The 21,849-nt window shown below is 41.8% G+C and overlaps 1 protein-coding gene across 2 annotated transcripts in view; it reads right to left on the minus strand.

Moving 5' to 3' along the window:
• The window catches only part of QRICH1 (glutamine rich 1), a 54,963-nt gene extending 33,152 nt beyond the window's left edge, over positions 1 to 21,811 (minus strand). The window contains exons 1-2 of one of the 2 annotated variants that reach the window (XM_079934221.1): positions 21,634 to 21,811; positions 9,581 to 9,910 (exon numbers count right to left, since the gene is read on the minus strand). In XM_079934221.1, coding sequence (XP_079790347.1) covers positions 9,581 to 9,889 — 309 coding nt within the window. In that variant the 5' untranslated portion in view covers positions 9,890 to 9,910; positions 21,634 to 21,811. Of the gene's footprint in view, positions 1 to 9,580; positions 11,236 to 21,633 lie in introns of those variants that run through there. The other variant, XM_079934220.1, reaches the window with a different exon arrangement.
• Positions 21,812 to 21,849: the final 38 nt, after the last annotated feature.

The following is a 21,849-nucleotide window of genomic DNA, read 5'->3' on the forward strand; positions in this document are numbered from 1 at the left end:
AATGCTCTTCTGGGACTTCCCTGGTGGCACAGTGGTTGAGAGTCCGCCTGCTGATGCAGGGGACACGGGTTAGTGCCCCGGTCCAGGAGGATCCCACATGCCGCGGAGCGGCTGCGACCATGAGCCACGGCCGCTGGGCCTGCGCGTCCGGAGCCTGTGCTCTGCAGCGGGAGGGGCCACAGCAGTGAGAGGCCCGCGTACCGCAAAAAAAAAAAAAAAAAAAAAAAAAAAAAAAAAAAAATGCTCTTCTGAAAGTGGTAAAATCTTTATCCAACTATCAAACATTTACCAAACTCTTATTGTACAAATGAATGTAGATATGGTGAGGGAAGAGATTTAAATGTGGGTAGAAGACTGGACATGTCCACTGACAGATAAATGGATAAAAAAGATGTGGTGTATACACACATACATACACACACACACACACACACACACACACACACACACACAATGGAATACTACTCAGCCATTAAAAAGAATGAAATAATACCATTTGCAGCAACATGGATGGACCTAGAGATTATCATACTAAGGGAAGTAAATCAAGAAAGAGGAAGACAAATACAATATATAGCACTTATATGTGGAATCTAAAGTATGACACAAATGAACTTATCTACAAAACAGAAACAGACTCACAGACATAGAGAACAGACTGTGACTGCCAAGGGGGAGGAGGGGGTGGGAGAGGGAAGTATTGGGAGTTTGGGATTAGCAGATATAAACTATTATATATAGGACAGGTAAACAACAAGGTCCTACTGTACAGCACAGGGAACTATATTCAATATTCTGTGACAAACCATAATGGAAAAAAATACGGGAACTTCCCTGGTGGTGCAGTGGTTAAGAATCCGCCTGCCGGGCTTCCCTGGTGGCACAGTGGTTGAGAGTCCACCTGCCGATGCAGGAAACACGGGTTCGTGCCCCGGTCTGGGAAGATCCCACATGCCGTGGAGCGGCTGGGCCCGTGAGCCATGGCTGCTGAGCCTATGCGTCTGGAGCCTGTGCTCCGCGATGGGAGAGGCCGCAACAGTGAGAGGCCCGTGTACCGCAAAAAAAAAAAAAAAAAAAAAAAAAAAAAAAATCTGCCTGCCAATGCAGGGGACACGGGTTCGATCCCTGGTCCGGGAAGATCCCACATGCTGCAGGGCAACTAAGCCTGTGCGCCACAACTACTGAGCCTGCGTTCTAGAGACCACAAGCCACAACTACTGAGCCCACGCGACTAGAGCCCATGCTCTGCAACAAGAGAAGCCACCAGAATGAGAAGCCTGTGCAACGAAGAGTAGCCCCTGCTCACCGTAACTAGAGAAAGCCAGCACACGGCAACGAAGACCCAACGCAGCCAAAGGAAAAAGAATATGAAAAAGAATATATATATGTATAACTGAGTCACTCTGCTGTATAGCAGAAATTAACACACTGTAAATTAACTATACTTCAATAAAATTATAAAAAGAAAAAAAAAAAAAGACTGGACATGAAGGGCCAGAAAAGGCGGCAATGAACAGTCTACCAATCTGAAGTGATGATCAGGACCCCAATCAGCCCACAAAGTGCCAGTGAGAGAACAGCTGATTTCAGTCCTGTTTTTGGCTGCAAACCCTTGTTTGCAGAATACACCACATTATGACTTCTGCCTCCCCAAGGCAGAAGCTGGAATCACTGTCCCAACCTCTCCTGCAGCTAGAGTGCAGGCATGTGACCAAGGCTTCCCAAATTAGACACACTGCACGAAATCTGGACTCAAAATGGAGCAACATGAGGCAGCAGGAACCACAACCTCCATTTTCTGGTGAGAGTGGAAGATTGCGGCAGAAATGGAACAGGATGGCATAAATCCCATTGAGAGACTATGGTAGGACAAGGACCTGTGCCCAGGGGTGTGGCTGAAGGTCTTTGCCAAGGCAGGCTAGCAATGTGACCTGAGTCCTGTTCCTGGCTGTGCAGCCTCCAAGACACATTCTCTAAAACTCAAAACTCAGATGGATACAAAAGATATCAAAACAAGTTGAAAACTTTAAAATAGTATTTACCTTGGGAGAGAAAGATATACAGAGGGGTATTAGAGATCTGAACTGCATCTGTAACATTGTTTTTTTTTAAAAAAAAAAGCAAAAATGGCAAACTGCCAACACAGTAGGAATACTTGTTCTAAATATTTGTCTGGATACTTACTTTTCAAATGTTTGAAAAGCAAATGGGGCCCTAGGTATGAATGGCACTAATGAGGAGAAGGAGAGGAAGAAGAAAACAACAGTGGCTATTATTTATTTATTGAGGGCTTACTACGTGCTGTTTACTTAGGACTTAGCATTTTATGGAATCCTCAAAGTAACTACAACATAAATTCTTTTATTTCCATGACGTAGATAAGGAAACGGACTCAAAGTGCTTAAGTCACTTGTCTATAATGATATATCTAAAGAATCAGAGGCAGATCAAACTCATGTTTGTCTAAGGGCAATCTGGCTCTTGATTACCTCCTTCCTCACTCTCAGCAATTCTACACTGAGGTGAGAGGTTAGGGACTGACTGCCCCAGCACAGAGGGAATGTGCAACAGCAAAAAGAGGAAGAGGGACATAAGTTGGGATGACAAATGAGGAAGAAATGTACTTTGATCCACTGAAGGCTTGAGACCTTTACCTCTAGCAACAAAAGAATCAAGTGCTGAGAAATCTCCTTCCCCAAAGCATCCTTCACTTAGCAGGACCAGGCTGACGAACCAGCCTTGTAAGAAGCCTCAGTTCCTGCCTTATAGAAGTACAGAGAAGAAACAAGAAATTCTATGGGTGCTAAGTGAAACCGGACTCCTAGAATTCACCATCAGAGGGTCTTCTCTCTGGCATACACATTTAACTCCATGTGGATGCTTTAGGAAGTACCCAACTCAAGAGGGCTCTTGAAAGTGAAGTTCCAAATGAACCACCTTCACCTAGCTCAGGCAGACCTATCAACAACAGGAAACTTAGGCCTTCCTGGTATTGTACAAACTGTGAAGGTATTTACATGACAGCTCTTCCTTTTGCCTTAAGAAATTGCCTCCCTATCTTAAATAAACATATGCTACTGTGATACTGTAATATAATTTTTGGTCTTTTCTCTGATTCTTGATCTGAGCTCTTAAGACCTTTGTAATTTCCTAAGTGCTAATATAAATGCTAGGACCATATTATTTTCTAATGAGGCAACTTTGCTGGGCTCCTGGATGAGGGCTGGTCACCTCAAAGACCAAGCCATAATAAGAAACTTGGTACTTTCAGCCCCACCCTCCATTCTCTGGAGAGGGAAAAAGGGCTAGAAATTGAGTTACTAATCAATCATACCTATATGATGTAGCCTCCATAAAAATCCCGAAAGTTTGGGGTTTAGGGAGTTCCTGGGTTGGTGAACACATTCACGTGCTGGGAGGGTGGTACACCCCAACTCCATGAGGACAGAGGCTACTGTGTTCACGACCCTTCAGAACCTCGCCCCATGTATCTCTTTATTTGGTTGTTCAACCGTATCCTTTATCATTTCCTTAATTATATAATAAACTGGTAAATGTGTTTCCCTGAGTTCTGTGAGCTTTTCTGGCAAATCATCAAACCCAAGGAGGGGTAGTGAGAACCACAATTTATAGCCAGTTAGTCAGAAGTACAGGTGAGATAACCTGGGACTTCCAACTAGTGTCGGAAGTGGGGGGCAGTCTTGTGAAACTGATCCCTTAACTTGCGGGGATCTGACGCTAACTCCAAGCAGATAGCGTTAGAACTGAATTGAATTATAGGTCAGCCAGCTGGTGTGAAGAATTGGTCATTGTGGGGGGAAAAAACACACATTTGGGGGCCAAAAGTGTGAGTGTGGTAGTAGCAGAGAGTAAACGGACACAGTGAGTTTTATTCAGACAGCTACTCTAATTAACTTCTGACACAGACCTTTGTCTCCCATCAATTCACTAACATTGTTCTAAGGATATTATTACTTTGTCAAATCTAACAAGCTATGTGGCTGCTTCTAGGCTGGAAAGATGAGAAATTCTTGGGGACAGAACAAACTCTCTGGGATGGCGACAGATGGTTTTAAAAAAGCAATCTAATTTTACCGCAATTTTTTAAAAAAGCAACTTAGAAAACTCTCTGCCTTCAAGGTAATAAATTGTTTTGAAATTTCAAATAACATTAATATAGGCATAATTTTACACTTACCAAAAGGGTTAGGTTGAAAAGCAATACTATGAGCCAAAGAGCCTTTTAACATTTGAATTGAGAAGGCAGGTCTGTTCAGCTCCATATTTCAGTGTACACGTCACCTCTCTAGTCTCATCCTTTCACTCAGTGCACTCTAGTTACACAGCCATTCTGCCGTTTTTCAAATAAGCAGGCTCCCACCTTAGGGCTTTCTGATTTGGAACGCTCTTTCCTCAGATAACCATATGGCTCATTCACCAGCTCTCTTTGGTCTTAACTCAAAAGTCACCAGCATATTCAGGCTTACCCTGGCCACCCCCATCTGCTTTGTTTTTCTCCTTTGCATTTATCACTATATAACAAGATTTTTAAAAATCTTATATATCATCTAACCCCTCCCAGCTATAATGTATGTTCCACAAGGTCAGGGAGCTTTCTGTCTTGTTCAATGCTGTACCTAAACATCTAGCAAAGGGCTTCATACATAAACACAAACATACGGAGATGTCTGGGACAGGGGAAAAAAGGTTAAGAATCATTGTCCTGTACAAGTTCAAAGCAAAATATTCCCAAGCAACATTTTTTTTTAATTACAAAAGTAGTTCATGTTTAATAAAAAAAAAAAATTCAAGCACTTCTCCTTAGTACCCCACTACACCGCCCAATTACTGTTTTGGGCTTTATTACTACTATTTAAGGACCACTACATTCTACATATGTTAAAAGCCAGTGATACTAAACTGGTTTTGACACTCTATAATCTGTTAAACATCCTGCTCTGTCAATATACACAGATCTACCTCATTCTTCTGGCTGCACAGGACAACATACTACAGTTGTATCATTATTTGCCATTTCCCTTACTGAAAGATTGACTTGTTTCCAGTGTTACTACTATAAGCAACGTGGCAGTGAATATCCTTATATACACATTTATCTGTGAACACAAATGCAAGGCCAAAGGTACGCAACAAGTGTTGCCAAATTCAATCTCAAGAAAATCACACTAATTTATCCTCTTATACGCTTGCTACCCTGGGTGAAATCTTTATAACTGTCTTCCTACCTAATAAATAAAACATATTTCATTTTAAAAACTTACACTTCCATAATCACCAGAAGCATGAAGCATCTTTTGACATACTTACTAGCACAATCTGTATTTCCTCCCCCATGAACGATCTATTTATACCTTTGTTCATTTTTCCACTAGATCATTTTTTTTTCCTATTTTTTAAGTTCCTTGTGTATTAGAAACACTAGTTAGGAGCACAGGCTTGAGTTAAGACAGCTTGGGTGCAAACGCTAGCTATCAGAAGATGAGTTAACCTCCCTATACCTCACGTGCTATTTTTAGTTTCAAAAATTATACCTTTAGGACTTCCCTGGTGGCACAGTGGTTAAGAATCCGTCTGCCAATGCAGGGGACAGGGGTTCGAGCCCTGGTCCGGGAAGATCCCACATGCCCGTGCGCCACAACTATTGAGCCTGTGCTCTAGAGCCCGCGCACCATAACTACTGAAGCCTGTATGCCCTACAGCCCGTGCTCCACAAGACAAGCCACCGCAATGAGAAGCCCGCGCACTGCAATGAACAGTAGGCCCCACTCACCGCAACTAGAGAAAGCCCGCGCACAGCAAGGAAGACCCAATGCAGCCAAAAATAAATAAATAAAATTTAAAAAAAAATTATACCTTTAAAGAAAGAATATACAGACCTATAAAACAGATCAAGAAACATGTGTATAAAATAATTGTAACTGCTAGGCCCATATTTTCTGTCACTCAGAAAACGTTTTTCCGAAGTCTTATATAAAGTTGTATCTTTAGCCATATATTTATTGATATTGTCTGGCTTATGATTTTTTTTTAAAACAAGTTTTTATTGTATTTAAGACACTTAGGTTTTTGTTTTTGGCCACGCTGCGCAACTTGCAGGATCCCCACCAGGGACTGAACCTGGGTCCCCTGCACTGGAAGCGCCAAGTCCGAATCACTGGACTGCCAGGGAATTTCCTGGCTTATGATTTTGATAGCTTTAGATTTATTAACATTGTCAACTTTCATGTAATATTAATAACAACTTAAAATCTTTATTTAAATTAAATCTACAAAGCCAACTTTTAGAAAAATTAAATTCCATTTGGCTTAAGCCAGTTATTATGAAAATATATTTGTCTTAAAATTTTTTTAAATTTATGAAACGGAAAGAAAAATTAGTCTCAGGAAAGGTAAGCTAGGCTTAACTAACCTTTGGTCCACGAATGCTTGGCTAAAAGGTCTTTTTTTTTTTTTTTTCCAGCCACGCTACGCGGCTTGTGGGAGCTTAATTTCCTGACTAGGGATCAAACCTGGGCCCTTGGCAGTGAAAGTGTGGAGTCCTAACCACTGGACCGCCAGGGAATTCCCTAAAAGGTCATTTTTAATTTTAAATAAAGGGGATAAAAACTACTCTTGCACATATCATATACCACAAACCATATCTCGGCAACTTGTACGGTAGAAATTTGTGGTAAGATTTTTTAGAACTACTTGAATAAAGCAAAAAAAAAAAAACCCTCAACTAGGAAATTTTTTTTTAAAGGAAAAAAATGAGGTTTCCTCTATCTACACAAATAACTTGAATTAAAATTGATAACCTGTGTGGGAAAGGGAACCACACATAAAAAGTAGCCTATTCCCTGGTGGCGCAGTGGTTGAGAGTCCACCTGCCGACGCAGGGGACGCGGGTTTGTGCCCCGGTCTGGGAAGATCCCACGTGCCGCGGAGCGGCTGGGCCCATGAGCCATGGCCGCTGAGCCTGCGCGTCCGGAGCCTGTGCTCTGCAATGGGAGAGGCCACAACAGTGAGAGGCCCGTGTACCGCAAAAGCAAAAAAACAAAAAAAACCAACAAAAAAAGTAGCCTAACAGGTTGGCTAAAATGTAGATCCATAGAAAAAAAATATGATTCTTACCAAAAGAGCACTGATAATTATTATTGAATTATTATACCACTTGCTGATCAAGCTAACATTCCATGGGCTGTAAATATAGTAATTTTTATGCAGGGGTCCCCTGAGACCTGAAAATAGTTCAAAGATTCTTTCAGGGTAAAAAAAGATTGGGAAAAGCTATCTCAGAGTTTACTTCTTTCCTTAGGAAGGCTTTCCACAACGTAAAATTACAAAAATTTTCTATACTGCCTTTTCATAGTTCATTGTTTTCTTGTTATCTGACCTTTAACCCATCTGGACCTTATCTGTATTATAAGAGGTATCTATTTCCAAAAGAGGAGTAGACTGCCTTACTGCACTAATGGAATACATCCTTTCCTCACTGATCAGCAGAGCCATTTTCATCCTATACCTGGTATCTACTCATAATATATGCAGACACATGAGTGTGTATATGTTTTAAAGTCCTTGGTCAACTCCCAACACATGGGTCCCCAGAGGAGCCTTCTACTCTTTGTATTCTTTACTTCTCGGATTAGGGGACCCTGAGAACTGCTCCACCTTTCCTAAAAGTTTCTCTCTTAGAGGAATTCCTCTATCACCTGATTCTATTTGCTTTCTCTCTTGCAGCAATTCCTCAGATTTACTGGGTTTAAAAAAAAAATCATTCCCTATTTATTATTTTTAGTGAAGTTTAGCTGCTGTACAATTTTATAAGTTACAGGTGTAAAATATAGTGATTCACAATTTTTTTTTTTTTTTTTTTTTTGCGGTACACGGGCCTCTCACTGTTGTGGCCTCTCCCGTTGTGGAGCTCTCCCGTTGTGGCCTCTCCCGTTGCGGGCTTCCCCACCAGGGAAGCCCCATGATTCACAATTTTTAAAGGTTAAGATTTAGTGGTTTTTTGATGGCATTTTCTTTTTCCCAGCACTGCTAGAAAAAAAAATTTTTTAAGTATCTTTTCAGTTACTGAGGATGGGAAAATATGTGTTCTTATGAGTCCACCATATTGAACCTATCTCATGGATTTATTATTTTATTTTTTCTTCCATTTACAAGTGGTTTGGGAAAAATGATGATACTAATAGGTGATCTCAATTAGCTATCTTGAACGTAAAGTCTCAAAAAAACACTTTAAACTCAAATCCCAAACTAGTTTAATCTTACGAAAAAGAAGATCCAAGCAGTAAAAAAAAGAAAAGTTTCTTCAACTGAAGTCAGGCCTTATCTTTGTGCCTTTCCTGTACCCCTCCTTCCTTATAGAGACTGTAATAAACAACTGCATCCCTCCATATGCCAGATGCTTTCTTGTTATCTCAGTCTCACTAAATAGTATTATCCCTACTGACAGATGAAAAAACTAGCACTAAAAAGATTAAGAAAATATCAAGAAATAAAACGTCAGATCAAATTTAAATCCAGGGGGCTTCCCTGGTGGCGCAGTGGTTGAGAGTCCGCCTGCCGATGCTGGGGACACAGGTTCGTGCCCCGGTCCGGGAAGATCCCACATGCCATGGAGCTGCTAGGCCCGTGAGCCATGGCCGCTGAGCCTGCGTGTCCAGAGCCTGTGCTCCTCAACGGGAGAGGCCACAACAGTGAGAGGCCCGCGTACCGCAAAAAAAAAAAAAAAAAATTTAAACCCAGGAATGCAACTCCAAAGCCCAGGTCCTTCCAATATACTCACCTACACTGCTAAGGGGCAAAACCTTCTACCTCACCAAACGTACCTCTTCACACTCTTGCCACTCCATCATGTTCTACTCCCTTTCCTATTCTCTTGGTGGAAGTCATGGAGGGCAAAGTGAAATGCAACCACAATAGACAGTAGCAAGAAAGCAGCATTTGTGACTGTAGGATAGTTTTAGTTTCACATAAGGACCCCTAAAGAGGAAAACTTACCTTCTCGGCAAATGTATTAAGTTTCTCCTCTTTCAGTAAGCATATTATCAATTAGCATTATTTCTTGAGGCTTATAAATATCAAATGAAGGCCTAGAAATTTACAGGTGACGTTGAGTCATGGAACCATACAACTACATGAATAAGAGCCTTTCCATTTAAAAAAAAAGTTCCAAATATCATGCTTTTAGTAATGAGGTAAGATTAGCCCTCCTATGTTCTTGATCTGCTCAGGGTGACACAGACAGAAGGGGAGCTTCAGTCACACACAGTGTGACACATCCAAATCCAGTCCCAAAAGACCTCTTAATTTCTATACTGTTCAGTTCTCCAAAGCAAATGGCAAGTATCTGTAGCCTCTTAAGTTTACAGTAGTTGCAAATATTTTTAGTCTATGTTAACTATGAAAGCCCTTGTGTAAGATAAAATGTTTCAAAAAAAACAGAACACTCCCCTTGGTGAAAATAATCTCTGACATCTGTATATAGACGTGATGCTCTACTAACCAAAACCCTGATGGCAAATAAAGTCTATTCAATAGGATGCACCAACACTTATCTCCCTTTTACCTGAACCTGCTGTGGCTGTTGAACCTGGATCTGCTGTTCTTGCTGGGTTTGTGGCTGAACACTGGTGGTGACTGGACAGGCAAGTTCAAGCAAAGACCCGGCCACTTCGGTGCTGTCTGTGTAAATGCAGTTCCCACCCTGTTGGTACACCATGGTAGTGGTGGCCGTCTGCTGGAACTCCTGAAGGGCTTCTGGCCCCTTAGAGGCTAGCGAGTCCAGAAATTCCTTCATCCTGTGTTGCGGGACAGACCGCGCCTTCACTCGGATGTACTCTTCAAAGGAGATGGTGTTCTCCAGAGAATTATTCATATTGCAGAGTCCTTAGGGTTCCTAGAAATAAAATAAATGGACAGAAGTCAAAACTATGCCACTGTTTTCACATACTGAAATGCACAGAGCAATCACTCTTGCATCAGTGTGGAATATTCAGGGCAGTTGTATACATCTGGAATCCAAAGTAAGATTTTATTAAATAACCTTATTTTTTTTCAGTTAATGGCATCTGAAAATTGTTTCCACAAACATTTCTTAAATCAAACTATCACATTGAAAACAAAAAACAAAAGCATGTGTCACAGTAATGGATGAAACGAGCTGCAAATACACTCTCCACCCAGCACTAGGCCAATCCCATCTTCTCTGCAGAGCCAAGCACTGGACAATAAAAGTCACATGCAACACTGCTCTGTGACCATCAGAGAGGACTACCAAGGAAGGTAGGAGCCAGGATTCCTACCAACATGTTCTATTTCCACTGCCAACTATGTTTTACAGTGAAGGGACACGTATGCCACCTAGCTGTGGCAAGATCCTGGAGACAAGGGATGTGTTCATTTCCAACCAGAAACACCAAAAATCCCATTTGCTATATATACTGCTCACATTCTTTTGCTGCATAGCTTACTGGTTAAAAGCATGGATTTTGGAGCCAGGCTTCCTGGGTTTAAAACCCAGCTCGAGGGCTTCCCTGGTGGCACAGAGGTTAAGAATCTGCCTGCCAATGCAGGAGACACAGGTTCGAGCCCTGGTCTGGGAAGATCCCACATGCCACGGAGCAACTAAACCCGTGCACCACAGCTGCTGAGCCTGCACTCTAGAGCCCGTGAGCCACAACTACTGAAGCCCACGTGCCACAACTACTGAGGCCCGCGCGCCTGGAGCATGTGCTCTGCAACAAGGGAAGCCACCGCAATGAGAAGCCCGCGCACCACAACAAAGAGTAGCCCTCACTTGCCGCAACTAGAGAAAGCCGGCACGCAGCAACAAAGACCCAACGCAGCCAAAAATAAAAATAAATAAAATAAATTTATTTAAAAAAAAAACCAGCTGGAACTCTCCTTTGCTGTGTTACCCTGGACAAGTCAGTTAACTTTAGTTTTGTCTATAAAATAGGAATTAAAATAGCATTTACGTCGAAAAGTTGACTTGAGAATTAAATATATGTAAAGCACTTAGAAAAGTACCTGACATATATACAGTGCCACATAATTATTAACTAATTCTATTAAAGGTAAGTGGGGGGAGAAAATTGAATAGTACCTTAAATAACTAGGTCACTTCAAAAATCAATTCTGCAAGATTTTCGTCAGGGTATTTACCTTAAGAATTAATCTGGGGACTTCCCTGGTGGCGCAGTGGTTAAGGATCCTCCTGCTAATGCAGGGGACAGGGGTTCGAGCCCTGGTCCGGGAAGATCCCACATGCCTTGGAGCAAATAAGCCCATGCGCCACAACTACTGAGCCTGTGCTCTAGAGCCTGAGAGCTACAACTACTGAGCCCACGTGCTGCAACTACTGAAGCCCCTGTGCCTAGAGCCCGTGCTCTGCAACAAGAGAAGCCATCGCAATGAGAAGCCCGCGCACCGCAACAAAGAATAGCCCCTGTAACTAGAGAAAGCCCACGCGCAGCAATGAAGACGCAACGCGGCCGAAAAAAGATAAATAAAATAAAAACTTAAAAAAAAAAGAATTAATCTGCAAGGGTGGATAGTAGCTCTCAATCACCTGGGAGACAACCATGCGATCTATCCATGAACTGCTGAGTGCCCTGTCACTGCTGCTTTCATACCATACTCTCTTGACCAGTACCACCTCCAGGACAAAAGCAATGGCAGGATATGAAAGTAACACAAACCAAGTGAAACTCTTTGCCAAAAAAAGACTCTCAGTCAATCTCAAATGTCTAGAAAAGTGATTTGTTTCCTTGAGCCATCTGACTAGAAATAGAAATATCAGTCTCTCTTTCACTGCCCAGATGTTGTCTTCTGTTAACAGATATAAGGTGTGTGTGTAATCATATATCTTCCACCTGGCTCTAAATTCTAGTAGACAGGACTGTGTCCTGGTCCTCTCTGAATGGCTGATACATGTAGATACTTTGTATATATCTGTTGCACTTGGAATTCAACGTGGAACAAAAAGGATTATGACTCTGTTCCTGTAACATCTATAACTTACAACCATAAAATGTTATGCTTTTCCCTCCTAAATAGTTAATCTATACCCTGGGGGGGGGGGGGGAAAGCCCTATATATCCAGGGCAAGAGACTAAAGGAAAAATATGAACCTTACTGCTATTAATTTACTGACACCAGCAATATTTCTGTGGCAGGCTGTTTAAGTATAGTATACAAATTATATTCAGGTACTTTCAAAGAGAATAGACCCAGCAATAAACCTTTTATTATGATGCCCATAATATACTGTAAATATATTTCTCCATAAATAAAGAATACTACATATACCTTATCCTGTCTAAAATGCCTAGACCACTACTCTCGGGAAAGCCTCTACCTCTTAGGAAACCCCCAAGCACCAAGAGAGTACAGAGAAAGGCAAGTACAGGTCAGGGGAGTGAGTGCAAGGTGAAGCTGCTGCTGATGGCCTCTTGTCTTTGGAAATTTAACACTTGTTTGTCCCTCTGTCACCTCTCTTCTAACCATCTCCCTTGCCCAGTTCTCCCTTCTCTCCGTTGCAGAGGCTCTCAGTTATCTTTCTCAGGACAGAAAATTAGAAGGCCTTCTATGAGACTTCAAGATTAAGCTATCAATGATATCCATGGCACATAGAGTAGGAGGAGCATCAAGGACAAGCACTTCATACTCAGAGCAGGCCACTCCAGCATAGGTGACCAACAAACAGTCACTAACCACACTGGCACAGAATGTGTCAAAGCTTCCCTCTGATAACAGCATCACAATTGAAATTTCCCTCTTAAGGAAGCATCTCTCATAATATAGACCCACTAATAATACAAAGTTCACAATATGTGACTCTAATATCCAATTACATGCACCCTTTTGCTCATAAGGGACAAAGGAGAGATTGTGTGAACAACCATTAACCAGTTCTCTACCACGTTGGCACATATTTCAGTTTTTCACCTCCATTATAGAAGAAGAGCCGAGGGCACCTGAAATTTACACTTCCCCAAATTAATTTTCTTCAATAATTAGTTGCATTCATGTAAAATACTTAGAGATTGCTTGAATTTTGTCTGTGCTAGAATCGTAGCTACTGTATCAAAGCAATTTTTTAAAAAGTATAGAGAATCATGCAAATCATGCAAAAAAAAAACCAAAAAACTTTTTCTGCTTCAAATCTGGGAGAAGATAAATATGACCAAGCACAAATACAAAGAAACACTGCAAGTTAAGTTTACAGAACCAGAAAACCTTCACACAAATATTGCTCGGTAAAGGCAGTCCACAGAATCTTCCTAGTGACCTTATTTCCCTTCACTCTTTTAAGTTTCAGTAATCAAGGAGGCTTAAGCCTCATCTGAAGTCTGATATTAAGTACAAAGCAGAATTATACCAATTTTTCTTCCTAGAAACAAGCTTTCTTCAGTCTTCAGTGTAGAATTCCACCTAGTTTTTTTGGGGGGGGGGAGCGGTCGTCTTTGTTTTTTTTGGTGGGGAGGGTAAAAGTAACACATCTACTTTCTTAGAAAAACTGTTCAAATAATAGAGCAAGGTATAAAATGAAAAGTAAAAACAGCTAAGTAGGGGCTTCCCTGGTGGCGCAGTGGTTAAGGATCTGCCTGCCAGTGCAAGGGACACAGTTTCGAGCCCTGGCCCGGGAAGATCCCACATGCCGTGGAGCAACTAAGCCCGTGCGCCACAACTACTGAGCCTGAGCTCTAGAGCCCGCAAGCCACAACTACTGAGCCCACGTGCCACAACTACTGAAACCTGCGCACCTAGAGCCCATGCTCCACAACAAGACAAGACACGACAATGAGAAGCCCACGCACCGCAACGAAGAGTAGCCCCCGCTCACTGCAACTAGAGAAAGCCCGCGCACAGCAACAAAGACCCAACACAGCCAAAAATAAATTAATTAATTAATTAACAAAACAAAACACCTAAGTATGCTGTGACCTCTGGTTCTTTTTTTTTTTTAAGGAAGGAGGGGGTTTTATAAGTGGCCAAAAATTGTGAAAGACTGCAAGACAACTCTCACTTTTTTCTTATAGCACAGTTCAGAATGTTAATGTTTAAATTAAATGTTTAAAATTCCTCTCTAAAATTTTAAACCACTTTCTCCAAATTAAGAACGTAAGTGAACCATAAAGAGGGAAAATCCTCCTCTATTAAAAGAAGGTTTCATATGTTCTAACAGAAAAAACACAATTTAATTGACTTTTAAAAATCTACCTAAATATTTCAAAGTAACTGTTTATGCTTCCCTGAATTAACTAACTCCCAGTTTTAAGTACTACTTTTATTTTTTTTAAACATCTTTATTGGAGTATAATTGCTTTACAATGGTGTGTTAGTTTCTGCTTTATAACAAAGTGAATCAGCTATACATATACATATGCTCCCATATCTCTTCCCTCTTGCGTCTCCCTCCCTCCCACCCCTCTAGGTGGTCACAAAGCACCTAGCTAATCCTCCCTGTGCTAAGCGGCTGCTTCCCACTAGCTATCTATTTTACGTTTGGTAGTGTATATATGTTGTCCATGCCACTCTCTCACTTTGTCCCAGCTTACCCTTCCCCCTCCCCGTATCCTCAAGTCCATTCTCTAGTAGGTCTGTCTGCACCTTTATTCCCGTCTTACCCCTAGGTTCTTCTGACCATTTTTTTTCTTTTTTTTTTAGATTCCATATATATGTGTTAGCATACAGTATTTGTTTTTCTCTTTCTGATCTACCAATTTTAAATATTGGTCTGTCCTCTAGGAAAGGTGTTAGGGCATTTAAATCGCCTTCCTCTCATTAACCCCTGCCAATCGTATTTTAATTTTTGTCATGATCAGTTTCATAGCTTTAAACCTCTAGTTGTAGGCACACTAATTTTATAGTATCTCTGGACTTCCCACCATGTAAGATAAGGAAATTAAAGTTCCATGCCCTCTATTTTTGACAAGCATTTAGCTAAGTGAGTATAGCTTCTGTTTAATCAATCTTTTAGTTTTAACAACACAGCATTTCATACCAAATCAAACTCAGAACTTTTTTTTTTTTTTTTTAAATCAAGGTTCCAGGACTTCCCTGGTAAGTCCAGTGGGTAAGACTCCACGCTCCCAATGCAGGGGGCCGGTGATCGACCAGGGGTCGTCGGGGAACTAGATCACACACGCATGCCGCAACTAAACAACTAAGAGTCCGCGTGCTGCAACTAAGACCTGGCGCAGCCAAAAAGAAAAATAATCTTTAAAAAATCAAGGTTCCAAAGATGATAAAAACAATTCTGCTCCAAATAAATCCTACCTGTCAGTACTTCTAGAATACTACATTCAAAACAGTCACTACAAGAATAGTCCAAATATAAATTTATTTCCTGAGCAGAATGGCAAATAGGATGGATATTCAGTTCTCAGAAAGAATGGAATAAAAGCTTGGAAAAGTATCTGCTATAAAGCCCCAAAGTTCATTCTTTAAGTTTTCATCAAAAAAAGAAAAGACCACACACCTTTAAGTAGGGAAAATTCTATAAAACTTAGAAAACATTGATAAAGGTTCATACACAGGTTCACTATATTCTCCTCTGTTCTTATGAAAATATTTGAAATATCCTATGACAAAATCACCTTTTGGTTTATAGCTAGCCATGTATTTTAAGTAGTTGAGACTCCAAAGTTATAAAACCTTCTGCAGTGCTCCAACCTTACAGTCTACTGTTGGCTCTAAGCAGAAGCTACTACTACCCAATTCCCATTGCTTTTTCCTTTCACTAAGCCCCCAAGAGGTTCTTCACTGACTGTACAAGTCCACAGAATCATCTGAGAACCACTAAATCAGAGGAAGCTAAATATTAACAAATAATGAATTCAATGGAGAACTTAAAAAATATATAACGGAAAAGGCCAATTTGAAAGAATATTCCAATCTGCTCATTTATACACAAGGCTTCATTTCTTGTTCTTTTAACCTGCTCACTTGGCAGTATCTACCAGACTGACACATCCCAATAATGAAAGCACACTAAGTCAGCATTTGACCTGACACAAAAGTGCTGCCGGAGGGGGGGCGGGAAGCTTCAGACATACATTTAAATATGTGAGACCAGTCAGTGAGTAAAAGACAACACTGAGAAAAATTAAACATATTCTCAATAGTGGTGATACGTTCTTCCTTTGCTTTTATGCTCAGAAAAAGTCTGCCTTTACCATAAACTCATTCACTTACAATTTTTAAATTTACAATGTAATTATTTATACTATGCTTTGATCCATTTAGAATTTATTTTGCATAGTGTGAGGTAAAAGCCTAATTTTATTTCCAAAGACCCAACAACCCTGTATCATTTACTGAATTACTGAAATTTCTTTGCCCGCTGATTTAAAATGCCACTGATTGTATATCAAATTCATATAAAGAAGGTCTGCTTCCCAGCTTTTTCTGTGATTCCACAGATCCTTCTGTAATACAGTAACTTAAAAAAAAAAAAAGCATGTTAATACCTAGAAGATCCACCTTCCCCCAACAAAACGTTTGGTTTTAAAATAAAAAAAAATTAGTGACACAGAAGACACATTACGTGGGAAAGGGGAGGCCAATACAATTGTATTTATATATCCCAGTATGGTTTAATTATGTACCCAAGAAAAAAAACTGGCATAACAGCAGTTATGCCTGGGTAGTATGGAATAACAGAGGACTTAAATTTCTTCCTGTTTAATACACTCCTGTATTTTCTGCAATTTGTATTAAACCAAAAAGAGAGTTAAAAAGTAATCCTTTTTGCATAGTGGTTATACCACAATAACAGTCAGTAACAGACACACAAACAATTCAGGTTGTTCATAGTTTGATTTTTCCCTCAAAATCTGAAATTCTGAAAGACAAAACTATCAAGCAACAGAAGCTTGCATAATAATAAAGGCTGTTAAATTCAAGATGTTGCTCACCAGATACATAAGGCTGAGCCTTGGTAACAGAGAAAGAAAAATGGATAAACTTAATGAAACTACACTCTATAACCCCCAAACAAAGAAGATTCTTAATTAGCCCCAAGTCAAAGACTCAGTGAGGAGCATTAAGTAAACTGATGAACTAAAATACTTCTCAAAAACATGAAGCTGGAGGGATAGTTGAGTACTCCCAATTTCCGGGAATCAGAAATGGAGGGGAAAACACTCTGGGGCTCTTTGGGGTGGAGTCTGTAGCCAAGCATTTGCTTCTGAATACTTCAAGCATAGCTGCTTTGCAAAACAATAGACAAACCAACCCCCCCACCAACAGACCTAGGAAATTTTCACTACAACCGCACACATTTTTACTGGTTATTTCCCCTGTACTTCCTTCTACTGGAGCTTAGCACAGTGCCTGACAAACAGCAGGCCCTCAGTATACCAAAGTTATCATTATTCTAATTATTTTATCTCTAGTACACAAGAGGAAAAGGTTACTCCAAAACAACAATCTATTACATTTCTGTTTGCTAATTTTTTCCTATTTCAGTACTAAGGGAAGGCCTAAGTACTCAGGGGAGTCATCCCTTCTTGGGTCCCCTCGAATCTGCTACCTCTTCCCGGCCCCCATGCAACTCTGCAGGGTGGGTCTTGAATATGTGATGAACTAAGAGAAGCCATTCGGAGCTGCCTCAGAGCCCTACCTCTTCCTGTTTACCCAGTGGTCAAGCTCTTGGGACCCTCTTAAGGCTCACATCTACTAGCAATGGTTCCTCATAGCTTAGTTCTGGTTTGAAGAACACATTCACATGAAAAAAACATCAATTTCCATTTTAAGGAGTCACAGTCACATTTGTCCTAATTAACATAAGGAGTCATTTCAAAGAAGCAGATGGGGAGAAAACAGTTCTATTCTTAAAGATACTAACCCACCACACGGTTTGTGATAGAAATTATCCCATTAGGACATCCATCTGCCCCATGCCTTCACTAGACAGAGAAGTCCCTGATATAGGGGCATCTTCACCATGGTTCTATTTCTGGACAATACACTTTCAACCAGAAACTTAAACTCATATTCCTATCAATAACTGATGAGCTGTAACCTGGCACAACTGTTTGCATTATCTAGTGAAGTTTGAAAACGTCCATTCCATATGACCCAGCAAATTCTATCCCTATATGTACATGACACACACCTATACAAATGTACTTAACCAAGAATGTTCATAGTAGCATTGTTAATAGCCCCAAACTGGAAGGAATCTAGATGTCTATCAATAATAGTGAATAAATTATGGTTTGTTCAAACAGCAGACTACTATACAGAAATTGGAATGAATGAACTACAGCTGCACACAACGTGGATGAATGTCACAAGCACAATGCTAGAATAAGATACAAAACAGCATGACTCCATTTATATAAAATTCAAAATTAAATAAAACTAGGTTGTTGAGGGATACGAAGGTAGTAATAAGAAAAACAAAGAACATGATTATCACAGAATTCAGAATAGTCATTGTCTCTAGGGAATGAGAAGCTGTAACCAGGAAGGGACCCATGAAGTGTTCAGAAGTGCTGGCATTGTTCTATTTCTTGAAGAGGTGCTAGTTACACAGTGGTTCACTTTATAATTTTTCATTAAATTGTATACAGATCTACTGAATTAATATGTATAGATAGATATTTCAAACGCACATGCAAAAAAGAGCTTTCTGACACACTCCACCAGCTCTACCTACAGTTTTGCCCTAGCCTAAAGTGTGACAACAAAGGACCATTCTTTTCCCCTTTTCAGCAAAGCAAGGGGTTAATCTATCATTTCTTCATGCAGCTACAATTAGAAATCACAATCCAATGTGACAATTAGGAAAAAACTAGTGGAGCATTTAAGTGAAGTCTGGAAAGGACTTAAAACCTCTGGAACAAAATGCAGGGCAACCACCTACAAAGAAATTGAAAAGAACAGGTGTTCATATAACACTTCATTCTGAGGCTGAGGAATAAAAGACCATTACAGATAAACGGTGGTCATTTAAAAAGTACACTAGCGGGCTTCCCTGGTGGTGCAGTGGTTAAGAATCCGCCTGCCAATGCAGGGGACACAGGTTTGAGCCCTGATCCAGGAAGATTCCCACATGTCACGGAGCAACTAAGCCTGTGCGCCACAACTACTGAGCCTGCGCTCTAGAGCCCACGAACCACAACTACTGAAGCCCACACGCCTAGAGCCCGTGCTCCGCAACAAGAGAAGACACTAAAATGAGAAGCCCGCGCACCGCAACAAAGAGTAGCCCCCACTCGTCGCAACTAGAGAAAGCCCGCGCACAGCAACAAAGACGCAACGCAGCCAAAAATAAATTAATAAAAAATATAAATTAATTAATTAAATTAAATTAAAATAAAAAGTACACAAGCAAGAAGCATGGCATATCAAAGACAAACTTGTACTTGATTAAATTAAAAGAAGGCACGCAAGCTTGAAGAAAGAAATCCCTGATTCTGAAGCTGTCATGATGGAGGATAGCCACACCCAGAGCCCCTAACTTTGGTTACCTTTTGGAGCAATTCAGATTTACATAAAACTTCAACCACAATTTGATCTTTCCTTTAAAATGGCAACATAAGTGGAAAGGGGTTGTGGAAAGGCAGAGATTCATGGAGAGGTACACAAATTATTCATCACAGAGGACTGGAAGCAGGACATCTTTTAACAGGGAAATCTTAATGAGCTTATGAAAAAATATTATCTACAGACACCAATTTAAAAGGCAGACCTCAAACGTAACGATTAAAAATTCCAGAAAAAGCAGGCCTAAATGGTGTATTAATATTTTAAGTGTATCCTAGATAAACTTGACTGCTTGTCTTTGAACCATTTGGATCCTTAGAAAAGCTGATGCCTTGTCATGCTAAAACCTGAAAGTTGCACTGACTTACATTTTAAAAGAACTGTTCAAGCAGCAAACTGGCTGGCTTCAAAGATACAGTTCTCCCACATATTCGATTTTCCAGCACCTACTAATTTCTGGCAGACAGCACCCAGAATGACTGGCAGGATTTCTAACGTTTCAATATTACCAGGAAAAAAACTGCACACATATTTCCAGCATATGAATAATTCTAACTCACCAGTCACCATGTTGCACGCATTTCTGGTGCTTGTCCTGAGTTCTTAAGACCCGTAACATTCTAAAGAAGGCAGAACAAAGAAGTTCCTTCCATCCTCAGCCTCTTTTTAAATTTTAAGCTTGTTCTTAAAATAATAACAGTATATTAGGAGTTTTCTAATAATATAGTATTTTAAGTAGTTTTCTACCCCCACCATTTTCAAATTTAATTGCTAATTTTAGTTCCACTTAGTTTCTTTTTCCTTAAATTTAATGAAGCAAGACTATAAAACATAAACTAGCACATATTTTGTCTTAGAAAAAAGAAGTACCTATTTCTCTGGACAAATCTAGAACTCCCCTGGCACCAGAACACAGTGCTGGGATTTTAAAAAATAAAAAAGCTGAAAAGGATTGAAATCCTGTATCAAAAGTGACTTTTACAGGCAGATTTCAGATCTGCTGGGGATCTTCGGACTTACAAAAGAAGGCAAAGCACTGATTATCAGATTGTTCAATTTCGTTCTGAGCAACTTTTTGGCTGAGCAATAGCGGGCCCTTTAACCTAACAGAGTACAAGTAAGCCCCTCCCAACCAAACAGAGGAAAAGGCTGCATTTCAGGATTTAAAGTGGCAATTTACAGCTTGGGTAGTTTCACAGCGTCCACAGACGTGGATCCCCTTACGGAGCGCACAGAGGTGACGTCTAAGAACTGCGCTTTAATGAAGAATTACTTTCTAATGACAAGAAAACAAATACCACTGAAGGGCCTTTTAGGATTTGCCTTCCCTCTCCAGCACAAAGCATCAAAGCAAGGTGAGGAAGTCGAAGGGGTTCGCTGCCCTCACAGACGAACAGAGCTCGGTTTCAGAATCAGGGTAGCACCCTCTCAAGTACCCACCCTGCACATGGGCCTCGGGACACCTCATTCTTAGAGAGCCAGCAATCTCGCCCACTTCGCAGAGGAGCGGGGCCGCAAGCCAGACCGCAAAGCAGGTTGGTTTCTCCTCAGGCCTAGGCCCCGTTGGTCCGGGGACGTCACCTGAGCAGGAAGGGTCCAACCCACAACCTTCTCCAAACTGCAAGCTGCCCGCCCGCCGTCCCTCCCCGCAGCAGGGGTGTCCTGAGCGCCCGCGCAGCGGTGCCGCCACCCAACAGCAGGCCGCGCGCCTGCCCGCGACCCCCGACTTCGGGGCGCGCGTCCCAGAAAGCCGCTCTGGCCGACGGGCTGCAACTCCAGGAGCCGAGATATCCGGGTCGGGAACGCGCACGTCAGCGGCCACGAGCACCGGGAGGGCCGCACAGCGCGCGCGCCCCCGAGCATATAAACAGCCCCGGCCGCGCGCGCCCACCAGCGCGCATTCGCGCGCCGTGCCCACCCGAATCCCCAAACCGCCCCTCCCCCACCCAGGGGGCGGGGGCGTGCGAGCCCTGGGTCTTTCTCGGCTCCGGAGCCGCCCCGAGGTCTCCAGGGCCCAGCGGCAGCGGCCCGCCCGCCCCCGCCCGCCGTTGTGTGGGGTGGGCCCGCTGTCTCAGGCCCGCAACCCCGCCATATCCCTGCCCCCACTGGAGCCCTCACCCGGCGACGTCGTCGCCGCCGCCGCCGCCGCCGCCGCCGTTCTACCCGCCGGCCCCGCCGCACCGCTCGGGGCCCCGGTTCTGCCGTCGCCGCTCCAAGACCGACAGGATTTTCCCCTCACAGCTCCCTGGGCGCCATCTTACATTCAACCCTCACAGCCAATGAGTGCCGAAAGCCTTTCTCGCGATGATTGGAGCGTCGAAACCCGCGAGAACT

The sequence above is a fragment of the Stenella coeruleoalba genome (genome assembly GCF_951394435.1).
Source record: "Stenella coeruleoalba genome assembly, chromosome: 10".
NCBI classification, from domain to species: domain Eukaryota; kingdom Metazoa; phylum Chordata; class Mammalia; order Artiodactyla; family Delphinidae; genus Stenella; species Stenella coeruleoalba.